The sequence below is a fragment of the Pongo pygmaeus genome, chromosome 20 (genome assembly GCF_028885625.2).
Source record: "Pongo pygmaeus isolate AG05252 chromosome 20, NHGRI_mPonPyg2-v2.0_pri, whole genome shotgun sequence".
Lineage (NCBI taxonomy): Eukaryota > Metazoa > Chordata > Mammalia > Primates > Hominidae > Pongo > Pongo pygmaeus.
This window is the reverse complement of record NC_072393.2, coordinates 64,759,076-64,786,778: the sequence shown is the minus strand read 5'-3', so window position 1 is coordinate 64,786,778 and position 27,703 is coordinate 64,759,076. Positions and strand designations below refer to the sequence as shown.

At 45.7% G+C, this 27,703-nt stretch overlaps 1 protein-coding gene across 9 annotated transcripts; it reads left to right on the top strand.

The window, feature by feature from the left end:
- Positions 1-1,113: 1,113 nt before the first annotated feature.
- Positions 1,114-27,703, top strand: ZNF329 (zinc finger protein 329). 9 transcript variants are annotated; one of them, XM_063658575.1, is made up of 5 exons: positions 1,114-1,761; positions 4,641-4,831; positions 10,785-10,878; positions 11,322-11,426; positions 24,512-27,703. In XM_063658575.1, exon 5 carries the CDS (start codon positions 24,520-24,522, stop codon positions 26,143-26,145), a length of 1,626 nt encoding a protein of 541 aa, XP_063514645.1. In that variant the 5' UTR covers positions 1,114-1,761; positions 4,641-4,831; positions 10,785-10,878; positions 11,322-11,426; positions 24,512-24,519; the 3' UTR covers positions 26,146-27,703. The 9 variants fall into 9 exon arrangements, with proteins under 9 accessions (XP_063514645.1, XP_063514649.1, XP_054320910.1 ...); XM_063658576.1 differs by having other exon boundaries at positions 1,725-1,817; XM_063658579.1 differs by lacking the exon at positions 10,785-10,878.

The following is a 27,703-nucleotide window of genomic DNA, read 5'->3' as shown; positions in this document are numbered from 1 at the left end:
AATTTTTAAAATTTTTTTGTAGAGACGAGGTCTCACTATGTTGCCCAGACTGGTCTCAAACTGCTGAGCTCAAGCGACGCTCCCTTCCCAGCCTCCCAAAGTGCAGAAAGTACAGGCGTGAGCCACTGCGCCAGGCCCACACAATCGTTTCAAATTTTCTGCCTGTTTGAAAATGTTCTTAATAAAATGTGGGGGTAAGGTAAATGAAATATTTATCAATTTTGCAGTTCTTACCTCTTTGGCTGAGGGAATTGCTTGCTCCTCAGAGACTCTTTCTCTTTTCTTTCTTCCTTCCTTCCTCCCTTCCTTCCTCCCCTCCTCCCTTCCTCTCTCTCTTTCTCCCTTTCTTTTGAGACTGAATTTCGCTCTTGTTGCCCAGGCTGGAGTGCAATGGCACGATCTAGGCTCACCGCAACCTCCGCCTCCCGGATTCAAGCGATTCTCTTGCCTCAGCCTTCCTGAGTAGCTGGGATTACAGGTGCCCACCACCACGCCCAGCTAATTTTTTGTATTTTTAGTAGACACGGGGTTTCACCATGTTGGCCAGGCTAGTCTTGAACTCCTGACCTCAGGAGATCCGCCCACCTCGGCCTCCCAAAGTGCTAGGATTACAGGCGTGAGCCACCGCGCCCGGCCCTCCTCAGGGAGTTTCAAAACTAACTGTCACTAAGCCACTGGTTTTCTCTGTATTAATAAAAAAACCTGGCAAGAACTCCCAGGATCCGAAAGTGAGCTTCAGTCTCAAGATAGCGACCGCCCTCCGGACCAGCGTCGGGGCACTGAGGGGCCTCTGGAAAGTGAATCACAGGGAGCACAGCGGGGTTTCAGGATTTTGGCTGTCCGCTGCCGAAGCCTTGGCATCACGGGCGTTTTTCCCTCTCACGTTCGGGTCCCTTCAAGGTCGGCGCCAGGCATCCTCCCAGAACACCTGCACACCGCAACGCCCAGGACCCCCACAGCCTCCCTGCTGCCGCTGGGGGGCGCCATCGTCGCGGCTAACGCAACCTGAGGGAGGAAGCGGTGGAGCGCCGCGCCGCGGGGTTTTCTGGGAGATGTAGGCGGTGGAAGCACACGCATGCGCAGCGACGGCACCGCAGCGGGCGCTCATGCGCAGCCGAGGGTCCGGCGTCCGCCTTGGCGGGTGGGCGTGATGACCCGCACTCCCCAAGCCACTGCGGGATAGAGAGGGGCCGGGGCCTCTCAGGGGTGGCCGCGACCGGGGCGGCCCAGGACACGGCTGCGGGTTCCGGCCAACAGGCCCGGAGTCGCGGCCTCGGCTCCGCCGTGGATGCACGGGGTAGGGCTGCGGGGACTCCTGTGGGCTCCGCGTCTGCGGCTGGCAGGAATGGGGATCGTCCCCAGATCCCGCCTTCCTGGCAGGGCCTCCGCTCCCTGCGATCCTGCCCACAGTCCAAGGATCCTCCTCGCCTCTCGCGGACTGCGGCGTCAGCCGCCCGAGCCGTTCCCCGGACACCTGGCCAGGTGACGGCCCCCCACCTCCGCCTGGGGAGGGGGTGGTCTGCGAGTCCCCCTCACCCCCAGCAGACGTTCCCGAGCTCAGGAGGAAAAAAAGGACGAGGAGGGGGCTGCTTATGAGTCTGTCGGTGTTGATTTAGTAGTTGTGGAATGTGAGCCCTGGGGAAATAAGTGGAAGAGGCATGTACCGTGTGGCTCCACTGGGGCGTTCGCGAATGCCTCCTGGAGGAGGAGACCAACCAGAAAGAAGAGGCAGCGTCCAGCAACTGGACAAAGAGGACTGGGGTGAGCAGAAGCTGATCCGGCTCTTTATCCCTGGGCGCAAGTGCTGTGTGGCATAGGTCAGTGAAGGCCTGAAAGGGATGTTGAGCCAGCAGCAAAAGGCCTTGAGTGCCCCATTAAATAAGCTACAGCTGTGGCTGACGCCTGTCATCCCAGCACTTTGGGTGGCCCAAGTGGGCGGATTGCCTGAGCTCAGGGGTTGTAGACCAGCCTGGCCAACATGGTGAAACCCCGTCTCTACTAAAAATACAAAAATTAGCCGCGCGTGGTGGCACGTGCTTGTAATCCCTGCTACTTGGGAGGCTGAGACAGGAGAATCGCTTGAATCGGGGATGCAGAGGTTGGAGGCTGCGGTGAGCTGAGATCACGCCACTGCACCCCAGCCTGGGCGATAGAGCAAGACTGTCTCAAAAAAAAAAAAAAAAAAAAAAAAAAAAAACACCACATATGTTGGCCAGGCAGGGTGGATCACGCCTGTAACGCCAGCACTTTGGGAGGCTGAGGATTACTTGAGCCCTGGAGTTTGAGAGCAGCCTGGGTAAAATAGTGAGACCCCATCTGTACTAAAAAAAATTAGCCAGGCATGGTGGTGTACACCTGTAGTCCCAGCAACTGGGGAGGTCGAGATGGGAGGATTGCTTGAGCCCAGGAGGTCAAGGCTGCAGTGGGCTATGATCGTGCCACTGGACTACGTCCTCGACAGCAAAGCAAGACCCCATTTCTAAGAAAAAAAAGTGCCATTTTGTAAATGACTTCTGGGATGCTTATCTTGATGTAGAAAGTCTCCTACCCCAAGAACAAACAGATAATTCCTGAACAGGGATTGGCAAACAATGGCCTCAGTGGGCCTTCTGTTTCTGTAAAGTTTTATTGGAATGCAGTCACATTTGTTTGTTTAGTATTATCTATGCTGCTATCTGGAAGAGTTGGGTAGTCATGGCAGAGACCTTATGGTCTGCAAAGCTGAAAATATTTATTATTGGGCTTTTCACAGAAAAAAGATTCCCTACATGTGACCTACAAGAATATACACTTGCGGCCAGGCGCAGTGGCTCACGCCTGTCATCCCAGCACTTTGGGAGGCTGAGGTGGATGGATTACCTGAGGTCAGGAGTTTGAGACCAGCCTGCCCAACAAGGTGAAACTCCGTCTCTACTAAAAATACAAAAATTAGCCGGGTGTGGTGGTGTGCGCCTGTAATCCCAGCTACTCTGGAGGCTGAGGCAGGAGAATCACTTGAACCTGGGAGGTGGAGGTTGCAGTGAGCTAAGATCTTGTCCCTGCACTCCAGCCTGGGGGACAGAGTGAGACTCAGTCTCAAAAAATACAAAAAAGAATATACACTTGTGCCAGCACAGTACTTAGCACTAAGGATTTCTCTTTGCCACTGAATGGAAAAAACACCCTTGTTATTATTAATGGTGTTATGCTTTATTGTTAACTTTATTACTAGATTATTACTTTTACTCATCTCTTCTTGCATACTCTTCTATTCTTCTGACATTTGTGTCTGTTTTAGTGCCTATTTGAGCCCATCTGCTTAATATGGTATATTTTAGTATCTAATAAAGGGTGCCTGACTTTTTTTTGAGACAAGAGTCTCAAAAAAAGCTCTGTCGCCCAGACTGGAGTGCAGTGGCACGATCTCAGCTCACTGCCACCTCTGCCTCCGGGATTCAGGCAATTCTCCTGCCTCAGCCTCCTGAGTAGCTAGGATTATAAGCGCCCGCCACCACCCCCGGCTAATTTTTGTATTTTTAGTAGAGACGGGTTTCACAATGTTCGCCAGGCTGGTCTTGAATTCCTGACCTCAAGTGATCCACCCGCCTTGGCCTCCCAAAGTGCTGGGATTACAGTTGTGAGCCACCACATCCGGCCTCCGACTATTCTTTTAACAAGATACTGTTGGACTTTTCTCCATATGATCTTTAAGTTGTTTTATTCTGTGAGCTGGGGGCGGGGGGAGTCTTTGAATTGGAATTGCTATAATTTTGTTTAGTAGTTTTGTGAAGATCTTTTTTTTTTTTTCTGAGACTGAGTGCTAGGATTGCAGGCATGAGCCACCGTGCCCAGCCAATTTTTATATTTGTAGAGATGGGGTTTCACCATGTTGGCCAGGCTCATCTTGAACTCCTGACCTCAGGTGATCCCCCCAGCCCGGCCTCCCAAAGAGTTGGGATTACAGGCGTGAGCCACTGTGCCTGGTCTCATATTTTAATACTTTAAAAAAATATATAGGCCTTCATGGAGAAATTAAAAAAAATACTTTCCATTCAGGAATAATATGTCAGTGTGTTCTGAACTTAACTTTAGGTCTGTTAATGAGGTTTTTGTATTTTCTTCATGAAGATCCTTTATTGCTTTTGCTAATTGATTTCCAAGTTGCTCCTAGCATCAGTATTGTGAGTGACAATTTAATCACTGTTATGGATTAGAATTTTTTTTCTAATTTTCATTTAAAAATTGTGAAGTATTTCAACCTGCGGAGAGGTTCGGAGAGTAATAGAATAATCTATAAATAATAAAGATGATACCCATGTATCATCGAGATTTTACCTGTGTTAACATGTAGTCAGATTTTCAGATTTTGATTTGTTTTTTTCATATCAAGCATCACAGGTGTAACTGAGGTCTCCTTTGTCTCTTCCCCAACTCTTTCCCCTCGGTTGCCACAATCTATCTGGTCCATGTTATTGTTACTTTACTACTTATGTATCAATCTCTGTATAACGTATAGATTTTGTGTTTTTTATTTCCAGGTAAGTTGTATCATGTGGATAAGTGCACAGTTTACTTTTTGAACTCTGTTTTTGGAGAACTGTCTATCTTGTATATAAGTTAGTCCTTTTTTTTGAGACGAAGTCTCGTTCTTGTCCCCCCAGGCTGGAGTGTGATGGTACGGTCTCAGCTCACTGCAACCTCCGCCTCCCAGGTTCAAGTGATTCTCTTGCCTCAGCCTCCCGAGGAGCTGGGATTACAGGCGCCTGCTACCACGCCTGGCTACTTTTTGTATTTTTAGTGGAGACGGGGTTTTACCCTGTTGGCCAGGCTGGTCTTGAACTCCTGACCTTAGGTGAGCCCAGTCCGTTTGTTTTAACCACCCCCTATTGCTCCGTTGCACATACCACAGTTTCTCTCTTCCCTGTCAGTAAATATTTAGGCTTCCAATTTTCCCATGCTAAAGTTTAAGAGAACCACTGAAAGAATGAAAACAATGTGTAGTTTTCATTTTCAACCGGCTATTGTTACTACAGAGGAAAGTTACTGGCTTTGTTTACATTTCTTAGATCTAGTCATTTTAACAAATTAGGCCTCCCAAAATGCTGGGATTACAGGCGTGAGCCACGCACCCAGTAAATAATTATATTGCCAATGAATAATGAGTGTACTTATTCTGAATTTTAACATTATTGTCTCAAAAAAACAAGATTATAGATAAAGAAATATTTTAGGAAATTATGCAGTAAATAAAAGGAAGGCTCTATAACAAAATAATGATAGCATCGGGTTAAAAATCAGAGGAGGCCATAGGAGAAAGTAAACGCCTGCGCGTCCGCCCCGAGGCGAGTCCACGCCAGGGTAATGAATAACCGGGTACCCGCGGCCGCCCCAGCGTTGGGCGGGGGAAGGTCGGGGGACTCCGCGCACGCGCACATCCTTGTCCCGGCAGTCGCGCAAGCGCAGTCGCCCGGAACATGGCTGCCGCCGGCCGCCAACCGTAAGTGCCGACGCATCCTTGAGCCCTGCGCTGCCTCCGTTTCCTGCGGAGGGAAGGCTTGGCGGGTGGAGGCCCGCCGGGTCCTTGTGGGGAGGCGATGGGCGCGTCCGCGGGTGGGTTTCACGCGGGTAGTGGGTATGTCGGGCCCGCTAGGGCGAGGGTCTGGCCAGGGGCGTAGTTGTCCTGGCGGGTGGGGACGCTCCGTGGCGATTGGGGGTCACTCCTCTGAGGGCGAGGTCGCTCCGGGGCCGGTCTGGACGCCCCCGCTGTTTCCTTAGCGTCACCCGTGAGTTCCGCCCTCGCATCTCTAGCCCGCCCTCCTATAGACACCGTTTTGCCGCGCCTGCTGGGTGTCCTGGTCCGTCTCCGGGGGTAACCCCCGAGTCTACCGCTTTTCTGGCAGGTGGGAGGGGCAGTGTAGGCTTGGGTCGGCCTCCGGCTGAATTGGCGGCCGTCAGCCAGTGGGCCGAGGCGCTTCCCCTTGAGTCTCGAAGGTGTTAGATCACCTGTGTGTTTTTCCATTTGATATTTGCGAAATCATGTTTTACTGCAATTCTCAGTGAGGGCCGCATTTTTGCACCTGTTTACTGACCATTTCGCTGTCTTTTTCCTTGGTTTAGTGGCATATTTCCTTTGTGCAGTCTTCCAGTTTCAATATTTTATGACATAAAATGTTGTTTTAGATAGAGAAGCTGAAAGACTTGTGCAGTGAACGACCCGGTTTAACGTCTGCTGAACTTACTGTATCCCTTATCTTTCCTTCTGTCCATCCTTTCAGCCATCCATTAATCCACCTATTTTTGGAAACATTTCAAAGTAAGTTGCAGATATCACAACACTTCTCCCTCAGACACCTCACTATGCTTACCATGAATTAGAGTTCAATAGTGCTTTTTTAAATTTTTTGAGCCAAAATTGACTTTCAGTGAAATGCACAGATATTCCCTGTACCATTGATGAGTTTTGACAAATGCAACCTAAACCTTTATTAAAATTACCATCAGCCTGAAAAGGTCCTTTATTTTTTGCCAAGTAAAAGTAGGAACTTGGGCTTGTTAAAGTACGTTTTGAATACCCAGTTTTTGTCTGTTTTTTCTTTTTTCCCACAGCAAGTGACTTTCCTCCATTCTACTGCTTGTTTACCTCTCTCTTCACCCAACTTTTCATTTTGAAAAGTTCCACATTTGCATAAAAGTTGCAGGGGAAAGAAAATTCAGGGCGAGTCCATAGAGTAAAGTGAAAGCAAGTTTATTAAGAAAGTAAAGGAATAAAAGAATGGCTACTCCATAGATAGAGCAGGCCCAAGAACTGCTGATTGCCCATTTTTATGGTTATTTCTTGATTCTATGCTAAACAAGGGGTGGATTATTCATGCCTACTATTTTTAGGCCATATAGGGTAACTTCCTGATGTTACCATGACATTTGTAAACTGTCATGGTGCTAGTGGGAGCAGGAGCAGAGGTCACTCTCGTTGCCATCTTGGTTTTGGTGGGTTTTAGCCACCTTCTTTACTGCAAGCTGTTTTATCAACAAGGTCTTTATGACCTGTATCTTGTGCCAATCTCCTGTCTTACCTGTGACCTAGAATGCCTTAACTGTCTGGAAATGCAGCCCAGTAGGTCTCAGCCTTATTTTACCCAGTCCCCATTTAAGATGGAGGTTTGCTTTGGTTCAAACGCCTCTGACATAGGGTTTTCTCTTTATATTTTACACACACACTTGGACACACAGCAGGTGTTGCAGAGGCAGGTGTGGTACAGACATATACTTACATACACTTAGTTTTTTTGGCTGAGTTACTGGAAGTATGTTGTAGATATACCTCACTCTGAAATACTTCAGCCAGGATCTCATAAGAAAAGTAACGTTCTTATTTTTTAATTTTGTATTTTTTATAGAGATGAGGTCTCACTATGTTGCCCAGACTGTTCTTGAACTCCTGGTCTTAAGCAGTCCTGCCTTGGCCTCCCAAAGTGGTGGGATTACAGGTGTAAGCCACCACACCCAGCCAAAAAGAACATTTGAACAAAACTAGTGTTATTATCACACCCAAGTATACTTTTTTTTTTTTTTAAGATGGAATCTTACTCCGTCACCCAGGGTAGAGTGCAGTGGAGTGATCTCGGCTCACTGCAACCTCTACTTCCCAGGCCCAAGTGGTTTTCCTGCCTCAGCCTCCCAAGTAGCTGGAATTACAGGCGTGTGCCACTATGCCCAGCTAATATTTGTATTTTTAGTAGAGACGGGGTTCCGCCATGTTGGCCAGGCTGGTCTTGAACTCCTGACCTCAAGTGATCTGCCTACCTTGGCCTCCCACAGTGCTGGGATTACAGACGTGAGCTACTGCGCCTGGCCCCAGGTACTTTGTTATTGATACAGAATTCTTGTCTGATATAGTTTGTATGTAGCTGATACAGTTTGTATGGTTTTTGAGTATTTGTTTTGATCCAGGATCCAATCCAGGATCCTGTGTTACATTGACTTGTCATGTTATTTTAGTCTCCCTCAACCTTGAATGGCACTCTCCTTTTTTCTTTTTTTTTTTTCATGAAATTGATATATTTTTAAAAGACCCAGCTGGTGGTTGTGTAGATCGTCACTTGATGTTCAGTTGACATTCCCAATATTAAATTCAGACTCTCATCTTTGGCAGGGCATTGTCTAAGTGACATCATGTTCTTCTTGGTGTGGTGTGTCAGGAAGCATGTGAGGCTGGTGGTGATCAGATTTTTGTCATGTAGTTAAAGTGCTCTCTGCCAGGATCCTCCACTTTTTCCCCTCTGTAATTGATAAGCCATTCTAGAGATGGTACTTTGAATGTTCTTTTAATCTTATGTTCATGGTGTATTACTCATTTTGATATAGTAAGATGTTTCAAATCTTTTTGTTATGTTTTGTGCCTTTTGTGAGTTAAGACATTCTTTGGCTTGGCGCAGTAGCTCACGCCTATAATCCCAGCACCTTGGGAAGCTGAGGCGGGTGGATCACTTGAGGTCAGGAGTTCAACACCAGCCTGGCCAGCATGGTGAAACCCCGTCTCTACTAAAAATATAAAAATTAGCTGGGTGTGGTGGTAGGCACATGTAATCGAAGCTACTCGGGCAGCTGAGGCAGGAGAATCACTTAAACCCAGGAGGCAGAGGTTGCAATGAGCTAAGATCATGCCACTACACTCCAGCCTGGGTGACAGAGTGAGGCACTGTCTCCAAAAAAAGAAAAAAGAAATTTTTTTCGCTTGATGCAGTGGCTCACGCCTTAATCCCAGCACTTTGGGAGTCTGAGGCTGGAGGATCACTTGAGCTCAGGAGTTTGAAACCAGCCTGGGCAATGTAGTGAGACCCAATCTCCACAAAACATTAAAAAAAAAAAAATGGCTGGGCGCAGTGGCTCACACCTGTAATTCCAGCACTTTGGGAGGCCGAGGCGGGCGGATCACGAGGTCAGGAGATCGAGACCATCTTGGCTAACACTGTGAAATCCCGTCTCTACTAAAAATACAAAAAATTAGCCGGGCATGGTGGCGGGCACCTGAAGTCCCAGCTACTCGGGAGGCTGAGGCAGGAGAATGGCGTGAACCCGGGAGGCGGAGCTTGTAGTGAGCAGAGATCGCACCACTGCACTCCAGCCTGGGTGACAGAGCAAGACTCTGTATCCAAAAAAAAAAAAAAAAGAAAAAAAATTAGCCAGGTGTGATGGCATACTCCTATGGTCACAGCTCCTGAGCCCAGGCGTTCAAGATTGGAGTGAGCCGTGTTCATACTACTGCATTCAAGTCTGAGCATCAGAGCAAGACTCTGTCTCTTTAAAAAAAAAAAAAAGAAGAAATTCTTGGCTGGGCGCCATGGCTCATGCCTGTAATCCTAGCATTTTGGGAGGTCGAGGCAGGCAGATCACCTGAGGTCAGGAGTTCAAGGTCAGCCTGGCCAACTTGGTGAAACCCCATCTCTATTTAAAATATAAACAATTAGCCAAGTGTGGTGACGCATGCTTGTAATCCCAACTACTCAGGAGGCTGAGGCACGAGAGTCGCTTGAACCCAGGAAGCGGAGGTTGCAGTGAGCCGAGATCGCGCCACTGCGCTCCAGCCCAGCTAGAGAGCGAGACTCCGTCTCAAAAAAAATATATAGATAGATAGATAGATAGATAGATAGATAGAGATATAAAATTAGCTGCATGTGGTGGCAGGTGCCTGTAGTCCTGGCTACTCAGGAGGCTAAGGCAAGAGAATTGCTTGAACCCAGGAGGCGGAGGTTGCAGTGAGTCAAGATCGCGCCATTGCACTCCAGCCTGGGCGACAGAGCAAGACTCCATCTGAAAAAAATAAATAAATTAAAAAAAACAACAAAAAAAACCCACAATTTTTTTCTACTCTGATAACTCAAAGATATTCTTGTAGTTCTATATTTATTTATTTATTTATTTTTTGAGACTGAGTCTCGCTGTTGTTGCCTGGGCTGGAGTGCAATGGCGCAATCTCGGCTCACTGCAACCTCCGCCTCCCGGGTTCCAGCAATTCTCCTCCCTCAGCCTGCCGAGTAGCTGGGATTACGGGCGCCTGCCACCACGCCTGGCTAATTTTTGTATTTTTAGTAGAGACGGTTTCACTATGTTGGCCAGGCCGGTCTCGAACTCCTGACCTCGGGTGATCCACCTGCCTCAGCCTCCCAAAGTCCTGGGATTATAAGCATGAGCCACCGCGCCCCGCCTAGTTCTATTATTTCTAATCATTCAAAAATTTTTTTTCTCACATACTATGTAGGTCTTATAAGCCTGTGTGTGAGCGTGAGTGAATTTGGAATTGTAATTATTTTTCCATCTGAAAAGACAGCACGAGATATACTTCCTCTTGCTAATGTGTGAGGCCACCTTTACCACCTTTTAAATTATTAAATGCCTCCGAGTCTGTTTGGGGCTCTGTCCTTCCTGTACCTTCACTGGGTTGCTTGCTTACTGGAACTTTAAGGAGAAGCCTTGACTTTGGCAAAACAACTACTCCCAGCTCTTTTTCCTCTCTTCTTTTTGTTTTTTAAGGAGTTGTCATGGATACTTCAGGAAGCTGTCTTCTTCAGTGTGAATTTTGTCATGCGTCAGTAAAATTATTCCAGAGATTTGCTTGGAAGGCATTGCTTTTACAGGTGTAGTGAGAGTTGTCCTGGTTTCAGTACCCAGCCCTTTCATCTGTGTACCTGGTCTAGCTTCTCACTTACTCAAGTGCCCTTTCAGGTCTTGAGTAAACTTTTTCAAATTTTCACCACAAAGATACTATATAATTTTTGTTAATTTTTGTTTTCTTTTTTTTGAGACAGGGTCTTGCTGTCTCACCCAGGCTGGAGTGCAGTGGCACGATCACAGTTCACTGAAGCCTTGAGCTCCTGGGCTCCCAAGTAGCTGGTACTTCAGGTATGCACCATCATGCCTGGCTAAAGGTGTTTCACTACATTGTCCAAGCTGGCCTTGAACTCCTAGGCTCAAGTGATCCTCCTGCCTCGACCTCCCAAAGTGCTGGTATTACAGGTGTAAGCCAGTGCACCCGGCCGTGGCTGGGCTTTCATTGTGATTAGATAGTGGGGTTGGGGTTGGGGCTTGCATAGTTTGAACTTCCTGCTGGCACCAAGTAGGAAATTCCCAGACTTTCTTGTTAGCTTGCCCAGATGAGAGGGAGAAGGAGAAAGGGGTGGGGGCTTGAAAGCTGTCAGCAACCATCTGAAATGGAGTCAGACTCTTTATCACACTTGTAATCACGTGGCTGACTTTATCAGGATGGGATTAAAGTTGGTAAATGATTTATTTTTGTTAATGAGTTGTGAATAAGTAAAGTAAACGTTATTATGGGTGTCCCACAGAGATGGCTGGAGCTATGTGGATGGGCATAAATGGCTAATGTCCAGCAACCATCGATGTCAAGTATCCACACACCTGGCCTGAGTGGATCCCTCTGCCTTTCAGAGGTGAGTACCAGGGAATGGAAGTCTACCTGAGCTCAGCACATCCCTGCAAGGACTGTTATTTCCTTTATAAAGTCCTAAAATACCAGAAATGTGGCAGATGGGATCTAGACCAGTGGTTCTGACCCTTACAGACTCGACACATACTTACTCTTTTAAACAGCTTTATTGAGATATAATTCACATAGCATACAATTTACCCTTTTAAGTGTACAATTCATTGTTTTTTATTATATTAACTAGCTTGTATATCCATTGCCACAGTCAATCTTCGAATGTTTTCATCACCCCTGAAAAAGAAAACCCATACCGTTAGCAGTCACTCCCCCATCTTTCCCAGCCGTAGGTAATCTCTAATCTACTTTCTGTCTTATAGATTTGCCTGTTACGGACATTTCATATAAATAGCCTGCAATATGTGGTCTTTTGTGTGTGGCTTGTTAGACTTAGGAAAATGTTTCATGTTATAGCATGGGTCTTTTTTTATTTTATTTTATTTTATTTTTGAGATGTAGTCTTGCTCTGTCACCCGAGCTGGAGTACAGTGGCACGATCTGGGCTCACTGCAAACTGCTTCCCAGTTTCAAGCAATTCTCCTGCCTCAGCCTCCCCAGTAGCTGGGATTACAGGCGAGGGCCACCACACCCGGCTAATTTGTTTTTTTTTTTTGAGACGGAGGTTTGCTCTTGTTGCCCAGGCTGGAGTGCAATGGCACGATCTCAGCTCACTGCAACCTCCGCCTCTCGGGTTCAAGTGATTCTTCTGCCTCAGTCTTCCGAGTAGCTGGGACTACAGGTGCATGCCACCATGCCTGGCTAATTTTTTGTATTTTTAGTAGAGATGGGATTTCACCGTGTTACCCAGGCTGGTCTTGAATTCCTAAGCTCAAATGGTCCACCTGCCTCAGCCACCCAAAGTGCTGGGATTACAGGCATGAACCACTGCACCTGGCCAAGAACATTAGGCCAGGCTGGGCACAGTGGCTCATGCCTGTAATCGCAGCACTTTGGGAAGCCAAGGCAGGCTGATCACCTTAGGTCAGGAGTTCAAGACTAGCCTCACCAGCATGGAGAAACCCCGTCTCTACTGAAAATACAAAAATTAGCCAGGCATGGTGGCACATGCCTGTAATCCCAGCTACTCGGGAGGCTGAGTCAGGAGAATCACTTGAACCCGGGAGAGGGAGGTTGCAGTGAGCTGAGATCGCTCCACTGCACTTCAGTCTGGGCAACACAGCGAGACTCTGTCTCAGGAAAAAAAAAAAAAAAGAGTGTTAAGCCAGGCATGGTGGCTCACAACTGTAATCCCAGCACTTTGGAAGGCTGAGGTGGGAGGATTGCTTGAGCCCAGGAGTTCAAGACCAGCCTGGCCCATATAGTGAGACCTCATCTCTACCAAAAAAAAAAAAAAAAAAAGAAAACTTTAGGCTGGGTGTGGTGGCTCATGTCTGTAATCCCAGCACTTTGGGAGGCTGAGGCATGCAGATCCCTTGAGGTTAGGAGTTTAGGACCAGCCTGGCCAACGTGGTGAAACCCTGTCTACTAAAAATACAGAAATTAGCCAGGCATGGGGGCGTGTGCCACTTAGGAGGCCGAGGCAAGAGAATCGCTTGAGCGCACGAGGTGGAGGTTGCAGTGAGCTGAGATCATGCCACTGTACCCCAGCCTGAGACAGAGTGAGATTCTATCTCAAAAAAAAAAAATTATGTGTGATGGTGTGCAACTGTGGTCCCAGCTACTCAGGAAGCTGAGGTGGGAGGATCACTTGAGCCCAGGAGATTGAGGCTGTGTTGAGCCTTGATTGCACCTTGCAGTCTAGGCTGGACAAGAGAGTGAGATCCTGTCTCTTAAGAAAGAAAAAAAGGGCCGGGCGCGGTGGCTCACTCCGGTAATCCCAGCACTTTGGGAGGCCGGGGTGGGCGGATCACGAGGTCAGGAGATTGAGACCATCCTGGACAGCATGGTGAAACCCTGTCTCTGCTAAAAAATGTACAAAAAATCAGCCGGGTGTCAGGGCGGGCGCCTGTAGTCCCAGCTACTTGGGAGGCTGAGGCAGGAGAATGGCGTGAACCCAGGAGGCAGAGCTTGCAGAGAACTGAGCACTGCACTCCAGCCTCGGCAACAGAGCAAGACTCTGTCTCAAAAAAAAAAAAAAAAAAGAGTTTTATAGTTGTAGCTTTTATGTTTAGGCTGATCCATTTTGAGTAAATTTTTATGTAATATGCACGGTTTATAATCTGTTTTGCAGTGCACTCTAAATTTACTGGTAATATTAAATATCCATATAATTCTTTAAATTCTAAAGCCCTAAGTCTATGTAAAGAATCAATACAATTCTGGGGGCACTAATTCATTTCCCCCAGAACCGATCCAGTCTCATGAGAGCAAGAACTCACTACCGTGAGAACAGCACCAAGCCATTCATGCGGGTTCCACCTCCATGACCCAAACCCCTCCTGGTAGGCTGCATGCCCCAGCACCACCACAGTAGGGATTAAATTTCAGCATGAGATTTGGTGTGGACAGACAAACCGTATCCAAACCATAGCAGTGGAATAGCTGGATCATATGACAACTCCATATTTTCCTTTTTGAGAATCATCAGACTGGTTTCCAAAGTAGCTAACTGTTTTACATTTGCACCGGCAGTGAAAAGTTCCCAGTTCTTCCATATCCGTGCCAATACTTGTTATTGTTTTTGTTTGTTTTTAAATGTTGAACATACTAGTGAGTGTAAAGTGGTATCTCACTGTGGTTTTGATCAGCATTTCCCTGATACCTAATGATATTGATCATCATTTCATGTGCTCATTGGCCATTTGTATGACTTCTTTGGGGAAATATCTATTCAGAACTCCTACGGGGTGAATGTAGTGTCCCCTCAAAATTCGTATGTTGATGCCTTATCCCCACTGTGATGGTATTTGAAGATGAGGCCTCTGGGAGGTAATTAGGTCACGAGGGTAGAACCTTTTTGAATGAAGTCAGTGCTCTTATAAGAGGAGACAGGAGAGCTCTCAGGAACTCCTGCTTCCTGCTGTGCCCTGTGAAAGCACGCTGAGAAGGTGGCCATCTGCAAACCAGGAAGAGGACCCTCACCAGAACTAATTATGCTGACACACTGATTTTGGATTTCCTAGCCTCCAGAACTGTGAGAAATAGATTTCTGTTGTTTAAGCCACCCAGTCTATTTGTTGTAGCAGCCCAGACTAAGACAAGATCCTTTGCCCATTTCTAAAAATTGGGTTTTTATCTTTTTATTATTGAATTGTAAGAGTTTTCTATATTCTAGATACACGTAATATAAATATTTTCTCCCATTTGGTGGGTTGTGTTTTCACTTTCTTGGTGGTGTTCAAGTTTTATTTCAACAAAGGAAGTATCTGTTATAGATGAAATGGACATTCCTTTTGTTCCTCAAGGCGAGTTAGCCTCCCTACCCCCAAGAGAGATGTAATCACAGCCTTGGTTAGTGTCTTGCCAAGGCATCGTTACATTTTTATTTCTAAGAGAATATTTTGTGTGTCTGAAAAAATTCCATAGATGATATCACCCTGTATATGTCTGATTTATCTCATCTTTTATTTTCTTTATTTCTTTTTTCTTTTTTTTAAATTTTGAGACAGTCTTGCTCTGTCTCCTCCGCTTCCTAGGTTTAAGCAATTCTTGTGCCTCAGCCTCCCGAGTAGCTGGGATTACAGACGTGCACCACCATGCCCAGCTAATTTTTGTATATTTACTGGAGATGGGGTTTTGCCATGTCTGCCAGGCTGTTCTCAAACTCCTGGCCTCATGTGATCAGCCTGCCTCAGCCTCCCAAAGTGCTGGGATTACAGGCGTGAGCCACCGCACCCGGCCTATTTTATTTATTTTAACTGTACATGTGCATCCTCCCTTCACAAACCTGCAGGGAGGTGCTTTCAAGTCCCTTGTTTTCACAGGATGGCCACAGACCATGCCAGGCCCCAGTCTATCCAGAAGGTTCAGAACAGGAAACATGTCATGGGGCAGGGCAGCTTCAGGAGCCCTTTCCACAGGAGAGGTCCCTGCAGCATCCAGGGGTGACAGCTGGGAGCATGGTCCTCCTGACAGGCTGGCCCCTCCACATCACTGCTGAATGCTGTTTACATAGCAAGTGTCTAAGGCCTTGGCCTGGACTTGAAAGTAAATGATGCTGATGTTTCCTTTTTTCTGATGTTTAAGGTGTGATGTTCACATTAATTCCCTATGACCCTAATTATTAAGAATTTTCCTTAGGAGTCTGACGTTTCCTTAAAGTACTTTTTGAATTTATTGAGATAAATGATCTATTACTTGAATCTGAGAGTATTTTGATCGTGAGTCTTGGTGAGATTTTCTCATATTACTTTCTGAATGTATTGGGATAAGGTGTAAGGGAGCTGTCTTCTACTTTAATCTGATAATATGGGGAATTGTATTAATAGATGTTCCAATGTTTCCTAGTCCTTACATTCCTAGGATAAATCCAGCTTTGCCATTTTGTTAACCTTACACAGTTAAACCCCTGTCTGACAATGAATATCACTTATGTGTTCATTTTTGCTTTTTAAAAAATTTTATTTATTTATTTATTGAGACAGGGTCTTGCTCTGTCAGCTAGGCTGGAGTGAAGTGGCGCTCTCTCCGTTCACTGCAACCTCTGACCCCTAGGCTCAAGCGATCGTCCCACCTCAGCTTCCCAAGTAGCTGGGACCACAGGTGCATAGCAGCATGCCTGGCTTTTTTTTTTTTTAATATTTTTTGTAGAGATGGGGTCTCACTATGTTGCCCAGGGTGGTCTCAAACTCCTGACCTCAAGCAGTCCACCTGCCTTAGCCTCCCAAAGTGTTGGGATTACAGGTATGAGCCACCATGTCTGGCCTTTTTCTTGCTGTTTTTTAATGGTCTCTTTCATTTGTCTTTTCAAATGACAGACTTGGTGTTCTTCATTTTCTCAACTGGTTTCTTGTTTTTAATTTCCATAATTTCTGCTGTGATTTTTTTTTCCCCCGAGACAGTCTTGCTCTGTCACCCAGGCTAGAGTGCAGTGGCGCGATCTCGGCTCACTGCAACCTCCGCCTCCTGGGTTCAAGTGATTCTCCTGTCTCAACCTCCTGAGTAGCTAGGACTACAGGCACCTGCCACCATGCTAATTTTTATATTTTTAGTAGAGACGAGGTGTCACCTTGTTGATCAGGCTGGTCTCGAATGCCTGACCTCAGGTGATCCACCCGCCTTGGCCTTCCAAAGTGCTGGGATTATAGGCGTGAGCCGCCGTGCCCAGCCTCTGCTGTAATTTTTATTAACACTTTCCTTCTACCTCCCATTGGTTTAGTCCATAGTTCTTTCCCATAAGTTGTAAATTGAACAGTGAGATCACTAGTCTTCAGTCTTCTTTTCTTTTAGTCAATTATAATCAAGTTAATGGTGAGCCCTAAAAGTACAACTACATAAAAAGTCCCATTTTTTACATGTTTAAACTGTTTTTTATTATCTGTACTTACAAGGTGTTGAAGGTGGGACTTACTCCTGAATCTTCTTTGTAGTGGTGGAATAAGGTACATATTGTTCTGGAGTGTCTTTCACTTTGAGTTTATGGCTTGTCCAATGAGTTTACAAGCAGTAGGTTGTTTATTGCTGGAGGATCATCAGTCATACAGTGAAGCCAACAAGACCATTCTGAGGGCACCAAGCGTTACCCACATCCCAGAATGTGTTATTGCCATTCATTTCAATGATACATAGAACCCATCAGCGATGGCCTAAAGAAAATCTGTGGGCAGCCTCGGAGACCACCATGGCTGTTGACTTGCTGCCATCTGCAGCTTCAGGACCCACAGTAACTTCATCTTTAATCATCTTTTTTTTTTTTTTTTTTTTTTTGTTGGAGACAGTCTTACTCTGTCACCCAGGCTGGAGTGCAGTGATGCGATCATGACTCACTGCAGCCTTGAACTCCCGAATTTCTGGGCTCAAGTGATATTCCTGTCTCAGCTTCCCAACTACCTGGGACTAAAGGCGAATGACACCACCACACCCAGCTAACTTTTTTTTTCTTTGGTAGAGACACAGTCTTACTATGATAATCAGGCTGGTTTCAAACTCCTGGCTTCAAGTGATATCCCTGCCTCAGCCTCTACAAGTTCTGAGATTACAGGTGTGAGCCACCATGCTTGACCTAGCCTTCTTTTTAAAATACAGGCATTAAAGACCAGCATTTTCAGTCTAGGAACTGTTAGCTGCATTGTGCATTCTCATTTGCCACATGTTTTGAGATGTGCTGTTTTCATCATTGTGTAGTTGTAGGTGTTTTCCTTTTCTTTTTTTTTCTTTTTTTTTTTTTTTGAGACGGAGTCTCGCTCTGTCACCCAGACTGGAGTCAGTGGCATGACCTCGGCTGACTGCAACCTCTGCCTCCCAGGTTCAAGCGATTCTCCTGCCTCAGCCTCCCGAGTAGCTGGGACTACAGGCATGCGCCACCATGCCTGGCTAATTTTTGTATTTTTAGTAGAGATGGGGTTTCACTATATTGGCCAGGCTGGTCTTGAACTCCTGACCTCGTGATCCACCTGCCTCTGCCCCGCAAAGTGCTGGGATTACAAGGCATGAGCCACCGCGCCTGGCCTGTTCTAGGTGTTTTGTAATTTCTGTCAAGTTTTCTCTTTGATCTGTCAATTATTGAGAAACAAGTTTTTATTTTTCCAAATAAATAGGGGTTTGCTTTACTCGCTGTTTTATTGTATTTGGTTTTCTTTCTGTTACTGGCTTTTAACTTGCTGCCTTGAAGTCAAGAGGCTGTAGTCTGGGCTTTGTTGAACTTTTTCTTTGACCTGGTCAGTGTTAGCAAATGTTCCACTTGTGCTTAGAAAGAAAGCATTTTATTCTAATTTGTACGTAGATTTTCATCCAGCTGTGTGATCAGATTGGCTAACTACATTCTGTCCTGCATAACTCTTTTCCATTCTTCTGCATTTTCATTTCTAAAAGAGGTTCATTAAAACCTCCCACCTGCCGGGTGCAGTGGCTCATGCCTATAATCCCAGCACTTTGGGGGGCCGAGGCAGGCGGATCACCTGAGGCCAGGAGTTCAAGACCAGCCTGGTCAACGTGGTGAAACCTGTCTCTACTAAAAATATAAAAATTAGCCGGGCGTAGTGGTGGGCACCTGTAATCCCATCTCCTTGGGAGGCTGAGGCAGGAGAATTGCTTGAACCCGAGAGGTAGAGATTGCAATGAGCCGAGATCGTGCCACTGCACTCTAGCCTCGGCGACAAGAGTGAGACTCCGTCTCAAAAAAAAAAAAAAAAAAAATTAAATAAATAAAATAAAACCTCCCACTATGGCTGGTTGCAGTGGCATGTGCCTATAGTCCCAGCTACTCATGAAGCTGAGGCAGGAGGATTGCTTGTGCTCTGGAGTTTGAGGCCAGCCTGGGCAACATACTGAGACCCCCATTATAAAAATTAAACAATTACATTAAAACGTTTTTTAAAATTTAAATATAATCTGAGCTATTTGATCAGGAAAAAAACCTCAAAAAACATAAATAAAATTTCCCACTATGCTTAGATTTGCTGTTTTCTTCCTACAAACCTAGCTGGCTTTGCTCTGTGTTTTTTTGTTGTTGTTTGATTGTTTATTTGTTTGTTTTTTGAGATGGAGTCTCGCTCTGTTGCCCAGGCTGGAGTTCAGTGGCTCGATCTTAGCTCACTACAACCTCTGTCTCCCAGGTTCAAGTAATTCTCCTGCTTCAGCCTCCTGAGTAGCTGGGATTACAGGCGTGTGCCACCATGCCTGGCTAATTTTTGTGTTTTTGTAGAGACATGGTTTCACCATGTTGGCCAGGCTGGTCTTGAACTCCTGACCTCAAGTGATCCGCCCGCCTCAGCCTACCAAAGTGCTGGGATTACAGGCGTGAGCCATCACACCCGGCCTACTCTGTTTTGAGGCATGTTGTTACTGTTACATTGCCCTGTGATCCTTACTTGAAATTTTTCTTTGGCTTGTAAAGGGCCACAAAACCCTTCTTTGGTTGGCATTCACCTGTCCCATCCTTTCACTTTTGGCTTTTATGTCCTTTTGCTTTAGGGATACCTGTTACAAACATGTTTTTTAATACAGTCTAATGCAGTCTTTATCTGACCCATCAAGGCCATTTATATTTATTTTAATTGCTGATACCTTACTTTACACTTTCTATTTAGCCTGTCCTTTTTGTGCTGTTTTTTACCCCTTACCAGCTTTCTGGATTGATCGGGTTTTTTGTTTGTTTGTTTGTTTGTTTTTGTTTTTAATTCTGACCTCCCTCTACAATGTTTTTCAACTTCAGGACTATGGAGATTTGGGGCTGGATTATTTTGTGTTGTGGAAGGCCATCCTGTGCATTATAGGATATTTAGCAGCATCCCTGGCTCCTAGGAACATCTGCCCCTTATTCAGAGTGACAACCAAAATCATCTCCAAACATTGCCAAGTATCTTCTGGAAGTAGAAACATCCCTGGTTAAAAACTACTGCTCTGTGGGCTTAGATGTTTTATACTACATTTATTCTTTTAATTCTGACTTGAGCAGGTCTAACAGGAATCATGAAAAACTTGAGGACTTCAGAACACTTGATTCTGTTGACCCATTCCCACCTCATTGGCCACTGTTGTCTAGTATATTAGTCTATCCCATTAATTCCAAGTCGTTGTGATTTCTGCATTTCATGTGGTCAACATTGGATTTGATTTAAATATACATTCATCAGTTTTTTTTTTTTAAGAGATGACATCTCACTGTGTTGCCCAGACTAGTCATAAATGCCTGGGCTCAAGTGATCCCCCAACCTCGACCTCCCAAAGTGCTGGGATTACAGGTATGAGTCACCACACCTAGCCCACATTCATCATATTCATCAATTCCTTTGTTTTTCCTTCCTTCGTTCTTGGGTTTTTTTTTTGAAGAACAACATTTTCTAATTCCTCTGGCTAGTATCCTTGGAAATGAACTCTGCTTTTGCTTTTCTGAATTTTTTTTTTTTTTTGAGACAGAGTCTCACTGTTGTCCAGGCTGGAGTGAATCATAGCTCACTGCAGCCTCAACCCCCAGAGCTCAAGCAGTTCTCCTACCTCAGCTTCCCAAGTAGCTGGGACTAACAGGCGCATGCCACCACACCCTGCTAATTTTTGTATCTTTTGTAGGGATGGGGTTTCACCATGTTGCCCAGGCTGGTCTCAGACTCTTGGGCTCAAGTGACCCATCCACCTTGGCCTACCAAAGTGTTGAGATTACAGGCATGAGCCACCACACCCAGCCTCTGAAACAGTCTTTATCTCACCCTTGCTGTTGAACAATAGTGTGACTGATAGATTTTTCCTTCAGTGCTTTGAAAGTAGCCTTCCATTACCTTTGGGTTTCCAGTTTTTCTATTAAGTGATCTGTTGTAATAATTTTCGTCATTCACTGGTGGTTTCTCTTCTCCCTGCTGGCCTTTAAGACCATCTATTGGCCAGGCGCGGTGGCTCACGCCTGTAATCCCAGCACTTTGGGAGCTGAGGCGGGCGGATCACGAGGTCAGGAGCTCGAGACCATCCTGGCTAACATAGTGAAACCCCGTCTCTACTAAAAGTACAAAAAATTAGCCAGGCGTGGTGGCAGACACCTGTAGTCCCAGCTACTGGGGAGGCTGAGGCAGGAGAATGGCGTGAACCCGGGAGGCGGAGCTTGCTGTGAGCTGAGATCACACCACTGCACTCCAGCCTGGGTGACAGTGCAAGACTCTGTCTCAAAAAAAGAAAAAAAGACCATCTATTTACGTAGGTATGGATTGATGTTCGTTTATCCAGCTTTCTGATTCTGAGATACATACCAGTGGAACTGCTGGGTGGTAGAATATACCTAATTTATGTTTTCTTTTCTTTTTTTTTTTTTTTTCAGACGGAATCTCGCTCTGTTGCCCAGGCTGGAATGCAATGGTATAATCTTGTCTCACTGCAACCTCCGCCTCCTGGGCTCAAGCGATTCTCCTACCTCAGCCTCCTGAGTAGTTGGGATTACATGCATGCGCCACTGCGTCCAGCTAATTTTTGTATTTTTAGTAGAGACATAGTTGCCCAGGCTGGTCTTGAACTCCTGACCTCAGGTGATCCACCCGCCTCAGCCTCCCAAAGTGCTGGGATTACAGGCGTGAGCCACTGTGCCTGGCCCAATTTTTGTATTTTTAGTGGAGATGGGGTTTCACCATGTTAGCCAGGCTGGTCTCGAACTCCTGAGCTCAGGTGATCCACCCACCTCAGCCTCCCAAAGTGCTGGAATTATAGGCATGAGCCACCGCGCCTGCCCCCAGTTTATGTTTTCACAGCTGCCACTAAGGTACCCTGCCAAGCACACTGACCACTTTCCAAGTCCTCTTCCCATGTGACCTACCAAAGCTTTATATTATCGTACTTCATTTTATTTTTACTCACATGAAATGTGTATGTTTTGTGTTCTTAAAGTCGCAGTTTGGAATTGCCTGAATGATAGAATGAGAAAATAAATATTGATGTTTTCAGGACATTTCTTCTTTTTTTTTTTTTTTTTGAGACAGAGTCTCGCCCTTTCGCCCAGGCTGGAGTGCAGTGGCACGATCTCCGCTCACTGTAAGCTCTGCCTCCCGGATTCACGCCATTCTCCTGCCTTAGCCTCCCAAGTAGCTGGGACTACAGGCACCTGCCACCACGCCTGGCTAATTTTTTGTATTTTTAATAGAGATGGGGTTTTACCGTGTCAGCCAGGATGGTCTCGATCTCCTGACCTTGTGGTCCACCCGCCTCAGCCTCCCAAAGTGCTGGGATTACAGGCGTGACCCACCGCCCCCAGCCGATGTTTTCAGGACATTTCTATTTTCCCTTCACGAAGTGCATCTTTGATTACTTTGCCCATTTTTTTTCTTTTTATGTGCTGTTCTGTAGTAATCATCTATAGCTCTTGGGCAGTAATTTTTTGTGCTTTTAAACCTTATTTTCTCTCTGTAAGAATCCTCTATAGCTCTTGGGCAGTAATTCTTTTTGCTTTTAAGTCTTATTTTCTGTCTATCTGCAACTTGCATTTTGTCTCTTATTGTGTCTTTTATTGGATGGAAAATTTGAATGCTGATATCAGACTTCTTAATCCTTGTCTGTTTTTTATTTTTTTGTTTTTGTTTTTGTTTTTTGTTTTTAAGACATGGTCTCTTTTGCCCAATCTGGAATGCAGTAGCACAATTACAGCTCATCACAGTCTCAGCGTTCTGTGTGGGCTCAAGTGATAACTCCCACTTCAGCCTCCCAGAGTGCTGGGATTACAGGCATGACCCCCAATACTTGGCCATATGGTTTTTTTGGTTAAGTTTTGTTGATCAAAGTCTGCCACACTTATGAAGGCATACTACATTATTTAAACTTTGACTTTTTGTTGCAGCCTGTATCCTTCTGAAATTTAAATACACGCGTGCACACACACACAGGTATATATACACATATACATGTATATATATCTAAATTGCCTTGAATGTAGACATATATGTATGTATGTATGTATGTATGTATTCTGAGGCAAGGGTCTATTTTCATTTTACCTTAAAAAATAGAAAGAAGGCTGGGCACAGTGGCTCATTCCTGTATTTGCAGCGTTTTGGGAGGCCGAGGTGGGATAATTGCTTGAAGTTTTTGAGATTGAGGCTTCAGTGAACCAAGATCACACCACTGCACTTCAGCCTGAATGACAGAGCGAGACCAGATCCCACCGAATGAATGAACCAATGAATGGACAACCGTTGTCTTAATATTGTGAAGTCTGAGTGGACAAGGATGGTGACAGGAAGATTGATATGCATGAAGACACATGCAACCATTTACAGAATGCCCTTCATCCCCTAGCCTTGGAGACTGCTTCGTACATGATCCAGTTTTTGTTTATTTTTTTGAGACGGAGTCTTGCTCTGTTGCCCAGGCTGGAGTGCAGTGGCACGATCTCGGCTCACTGCAAGCTCCGCCTCACGGGTTTGCACCATTCTCCTGCCTCAGCCTCCCGAGTAGCTGGGACTACAGGCGCCCGCCACCACGCCCGGCTAATTGTTTGTATTTTTTTAGTAGAGACGGGGTTTCACCGTGTTAGCCAGGATGGTCTCGATCTCCTGACCTTGTGATCTGCCCACTTCGGCCTCCCAAAGTGCTGGGATTACAGGCATGACCACCACGCCTGGCCAACATGATCCAGTTTTTATAACAACCATGCAGGGCAGTCTTTGACAGTTTTTGTTTTGTTTTGTGTTTTGAGATGGAGTCTCACTCTGCCGCCCAGGCTGGAGTGCAGTGGTGCGATCTCAGCTCATTGCAACCTCTGCCTACTGGGTTGAAGTGATTCTCCTGCCTCAGCCTCCAGAGTAGCTGGGACTACAGGCCATATGCCACCACGCCCGGCTGATTTTTTTTGTATTTTTAGTAGAGATGGTGTTTCACCATGTTGGTCAGGCTGGTCTTAAACTCCTGACTTCAAATGATCCACCTGCCTCCACTTCCTAAAGTGCTGGGATTACAGGTGTGAAGCACTGTGCCCCACCAGGTCAGTGACAGTTCTAAGACTTAGACCCAGAACTTTGAGGTCACCAAGCCTGTGCTTTGTCCTATCCATGAGTGCAGAACTTTGATGACAGAGCTGGGGTGAGAACTGCTCCTTCAGTGCTGTTGTAAGCTCGTTGTGAAGTCAGAGCTTTGGAAATGTGTACTGATGAGCAGTGCGTGACAGGGACAAGAATGCAGTGGCTGGGATGGAATTCTAGGGGGAGCAGGGATGCTTGGCCTCTGGTCTCTCACATCTCGAACTAATCCTTTTGGTGATGATTTATCCTGAGGTCCATTCCTCCTGCCTGCTCTCTAGGAAGATGAAAATGCTACATGGCTCTTTTTGAATCTATTTTTGGTTCCATTCCTTGGCTATGATTTTACCTCTTCCTTGTATAAATTTGAATTTAAAAGAGAAAACAAGTAAAAAAATACACATCTTCACACCTAGCCCATCATCATTGTCTGTTTCTCTTACAGATAAAGCTTCATATACCTAAGTCTGCATTTTTCTTCTTTTTGCAGTTTGGGATATGAGATTGAAAATGACAACTTGGAATTTTCCTGAGAGAGAAGTACCCTGTGATGTAGAAGTGGAAAGATTCACAAGGGAAATTCCCTGCTTGTCCAGTTTAGGTGATGGTTGGGACTGTGAGAACCAGGAGGGACACTTGAGACAATCAGCTTTAACTCTGGAGAAACCAGGGACTCAGGAAGCAATTTGTGAATATCCTGGTTTTGGGGAGCATTTGATTGCAAGCTCAGACCTTCCACCGTCTCAGAGAGTTCTGGCAACAAATGGTTTCCATGCGCCTGACTCAAATGTTAGTGGTCTGGATTATGACCCTGCCTTACCCAGCTATCCTAAAAGTTATGCAGGTAAGAGAACTGGTGACAGTGATGCCTGTGGAAAAGGCTTCAACCATTCCATGGAAGTTATTCATGGAAGAAATCCAGTGAGAGAAAAGCCCTACAAATACCCTGAAAGTGTTAAGTCTTTTAATCATTTTACCTCTCTTGGTCATCAGAAAATAATGAAAAGAGGCAAGAAATCATATGAAGGTAAGGATTTTGAGGACATCTTTACTCTGAGCTCATCGCTTAATGAAAACCAGAGAAATCTCCCTGGGGAGAAACAATATAGATGTACTGAATGTGGCAAATGCTTCAAACGGAACTCTTCTCTTGTTTTGCATCACCGAACTCACACTGGAGAGAAGCCTTATACTTGTAATGAGTGTGGAAAGTCCTTCTCCAAGAACTACAACCTGATTGTGCATCAAAGGATCCACACAGGAGAGAAGCCCTATGAATGCAGTAAATGTGGGAAAGCTTTCAGTGATGGGTCAGCTCTGACGCAGCATCAGAGAATTCACACAGGCGAGAAACCTTATGAATGCCTAGAGTGTGGAAAAACCTTCAACCGAAATTCATCCTTAATTTTGCACCAAAGAACTCATACAGGGGAAAAACCATATAGATGTAATGAGTGCGGGAAACCCTTCACTGACATCTCCCACCTTACAGTGCATCTCAGAATCCACACCGGTGAGAAGCCCTATGAGTGTAGCAAATGTGGAAAGGCTTTCCGGGACGGCTCGTACCTCACCCAGCATGAGAGGACTCACACTGGAGAAAAGCCCTTTGAGTGTGCAGAGTGCGGGAAATCCTTCAACAGAAACTCTCACCTCATTGTGCATCAAAAGATCCATTCTGGGGAGAAACCCTATGAATGTAAAGAATGTGGCAAGACTTTCATCGAGAGTGCATACCTCATCAGGCACCAGAGGATTCATACTGGCGAGAAGCCCTATGGCTGCAACCAGTGTCAGAAACTTTTCAGGAATATCGCTGGCCTCATTAGGCACCAGAGGACTCATACTGGTGAGAAGCCCTATGAGTGTAATCAGTGTGGCAAAGCCTTCAGGGACAGCTCCTGTCTGACCAAGCACCAGAGAATTCACACTAAGGAGACCCCATATCAGTGTCCAGAATGTGGGAAGTCCTTCAAGCAGAACTCTCATCTGGCAGTACATCAGAGACTCCATAGCAGGGAGGGTCCCAGCCAGTGTCCTCAGTGTGGAAAAACGTTCCAAAAGAACTCATCCCTTGTTCGACATCAAAGAGCACACCTGGGAGAGCAACCCATGGAAACATAATGGTTGGGGGCCACATGAGTCTTCCAGTTCACTCTCACTCCTGTGTTTAGGAGGCGTGTCTTAGATCTGACTCCTCTCTGGTCAGTAGAAAAGAATCCTTTAAGCTATTCAGTAAATTGATGAATGTGAGACATTGCTGAGCCACACTGTTAAGTCTGCTCATTGGGGAACTCGGGAGACAACTTAGGATGAGGGTATAAAAGTCTTTGGGGATGATTCAGTCTGTACCAGACATGACAGCACACACACTGGAATGAAATGTGCAAACATGGGGGTGACACTTCTGACAGAGCCTGTGAATGCATTCAGAACATGATTGGAATGAAGAGCCCTGTAGTTGGGAGTTTCCACCTTGTACATAAGCAAACACTGAATCAACTTTTTTTTTTTTTTTTTTCCAGACAGTCTCACTGTGCAGTGGCACGATCTCCACTCACAGCAACCTCTGACTCCCAGGTTCAAGCAGTTCTCCCGCCTCAGCCTCCCAAGAAGCTAGGATTACAGGTGCCTGCCACCACGCCTGGCTAATTTTTTGTATTTTTAGTAGAGACAGGGTTTCACTATGTTGGCCAGGCTGGTCTTGAACTCCTGACCTCATGATCTGCCCACCTCGGCCTCCCAAAGTGTTGGGATTACAGGCATGAGACACTGCCTGGCCTGAATCAACCTTTTTAAGTGTAATCAGAAAGAGAGGCTTTGACAGGGGCTCTTACTGTGTTTTCTGTAACAACAAAGGTATACAATGAGAGAGTCCACACAGTGCTGTACTGCACACACCACAGAATGTGTGAGATTTTCCTCTTTGAACGTATGTCTGCATTATACTCCTGTAATAATGCTGAGGACTCATTGCAGGAGGGCAAACTAGGTGAATAAATTACCTATGAATGAACAATGAAGTCGTTCCTCTTAAGACTGAAACAAGCAGGCCAGACGTGGTGGCTCACGCCTGTAATCCCAGCACTTTGGGAGGCCGAGGCAGCCAGATAATGAGGTTAGGAGTTCAAGACCAGCCTGGCCAGCATGGTGAAACCCCATCTTTACCAAAAATACAGAAAATTAGCTGGGCATAGTAGTGTGTGCCTGTAATCCCAGCTACTTGGGAAGCTGAGGCAGGAGAATTGCTTGAACCTGGGAGGTGGAGGTTGCAGTGAGCTAAGATTGCACTACTGCACTCCAGCCTGGGTGACAGAGCGAGACTCCATCTCAAAAAAAAAAAAAAAGACTGAAACAAGCTTGTGCTAAGATGGAAAGGGCTGCTTCTAACAGATGTGGTTTGTTGCTTTAGCTGTTGAAGCAAAAATACTGAGTTGTTATGTTTATGTTATCACCCCACCACTACCTCCATGGTTGTTCATCTAGGATGCTTCTAATTCAGCCACTGTGAACCATTATAAAGGTTTTATTGCCATGTTAAAAATGTTTATAATATGGCAAAAAGGGGCATCAAATAGAAGATTTACTATTATTCCAGCCATGTAAAAATATGTGCACATATGGATGTGTGTTGAAAGTGGATGATGGAGAAATAAAATGTGGTTTTCTTTGGGGACTGGAA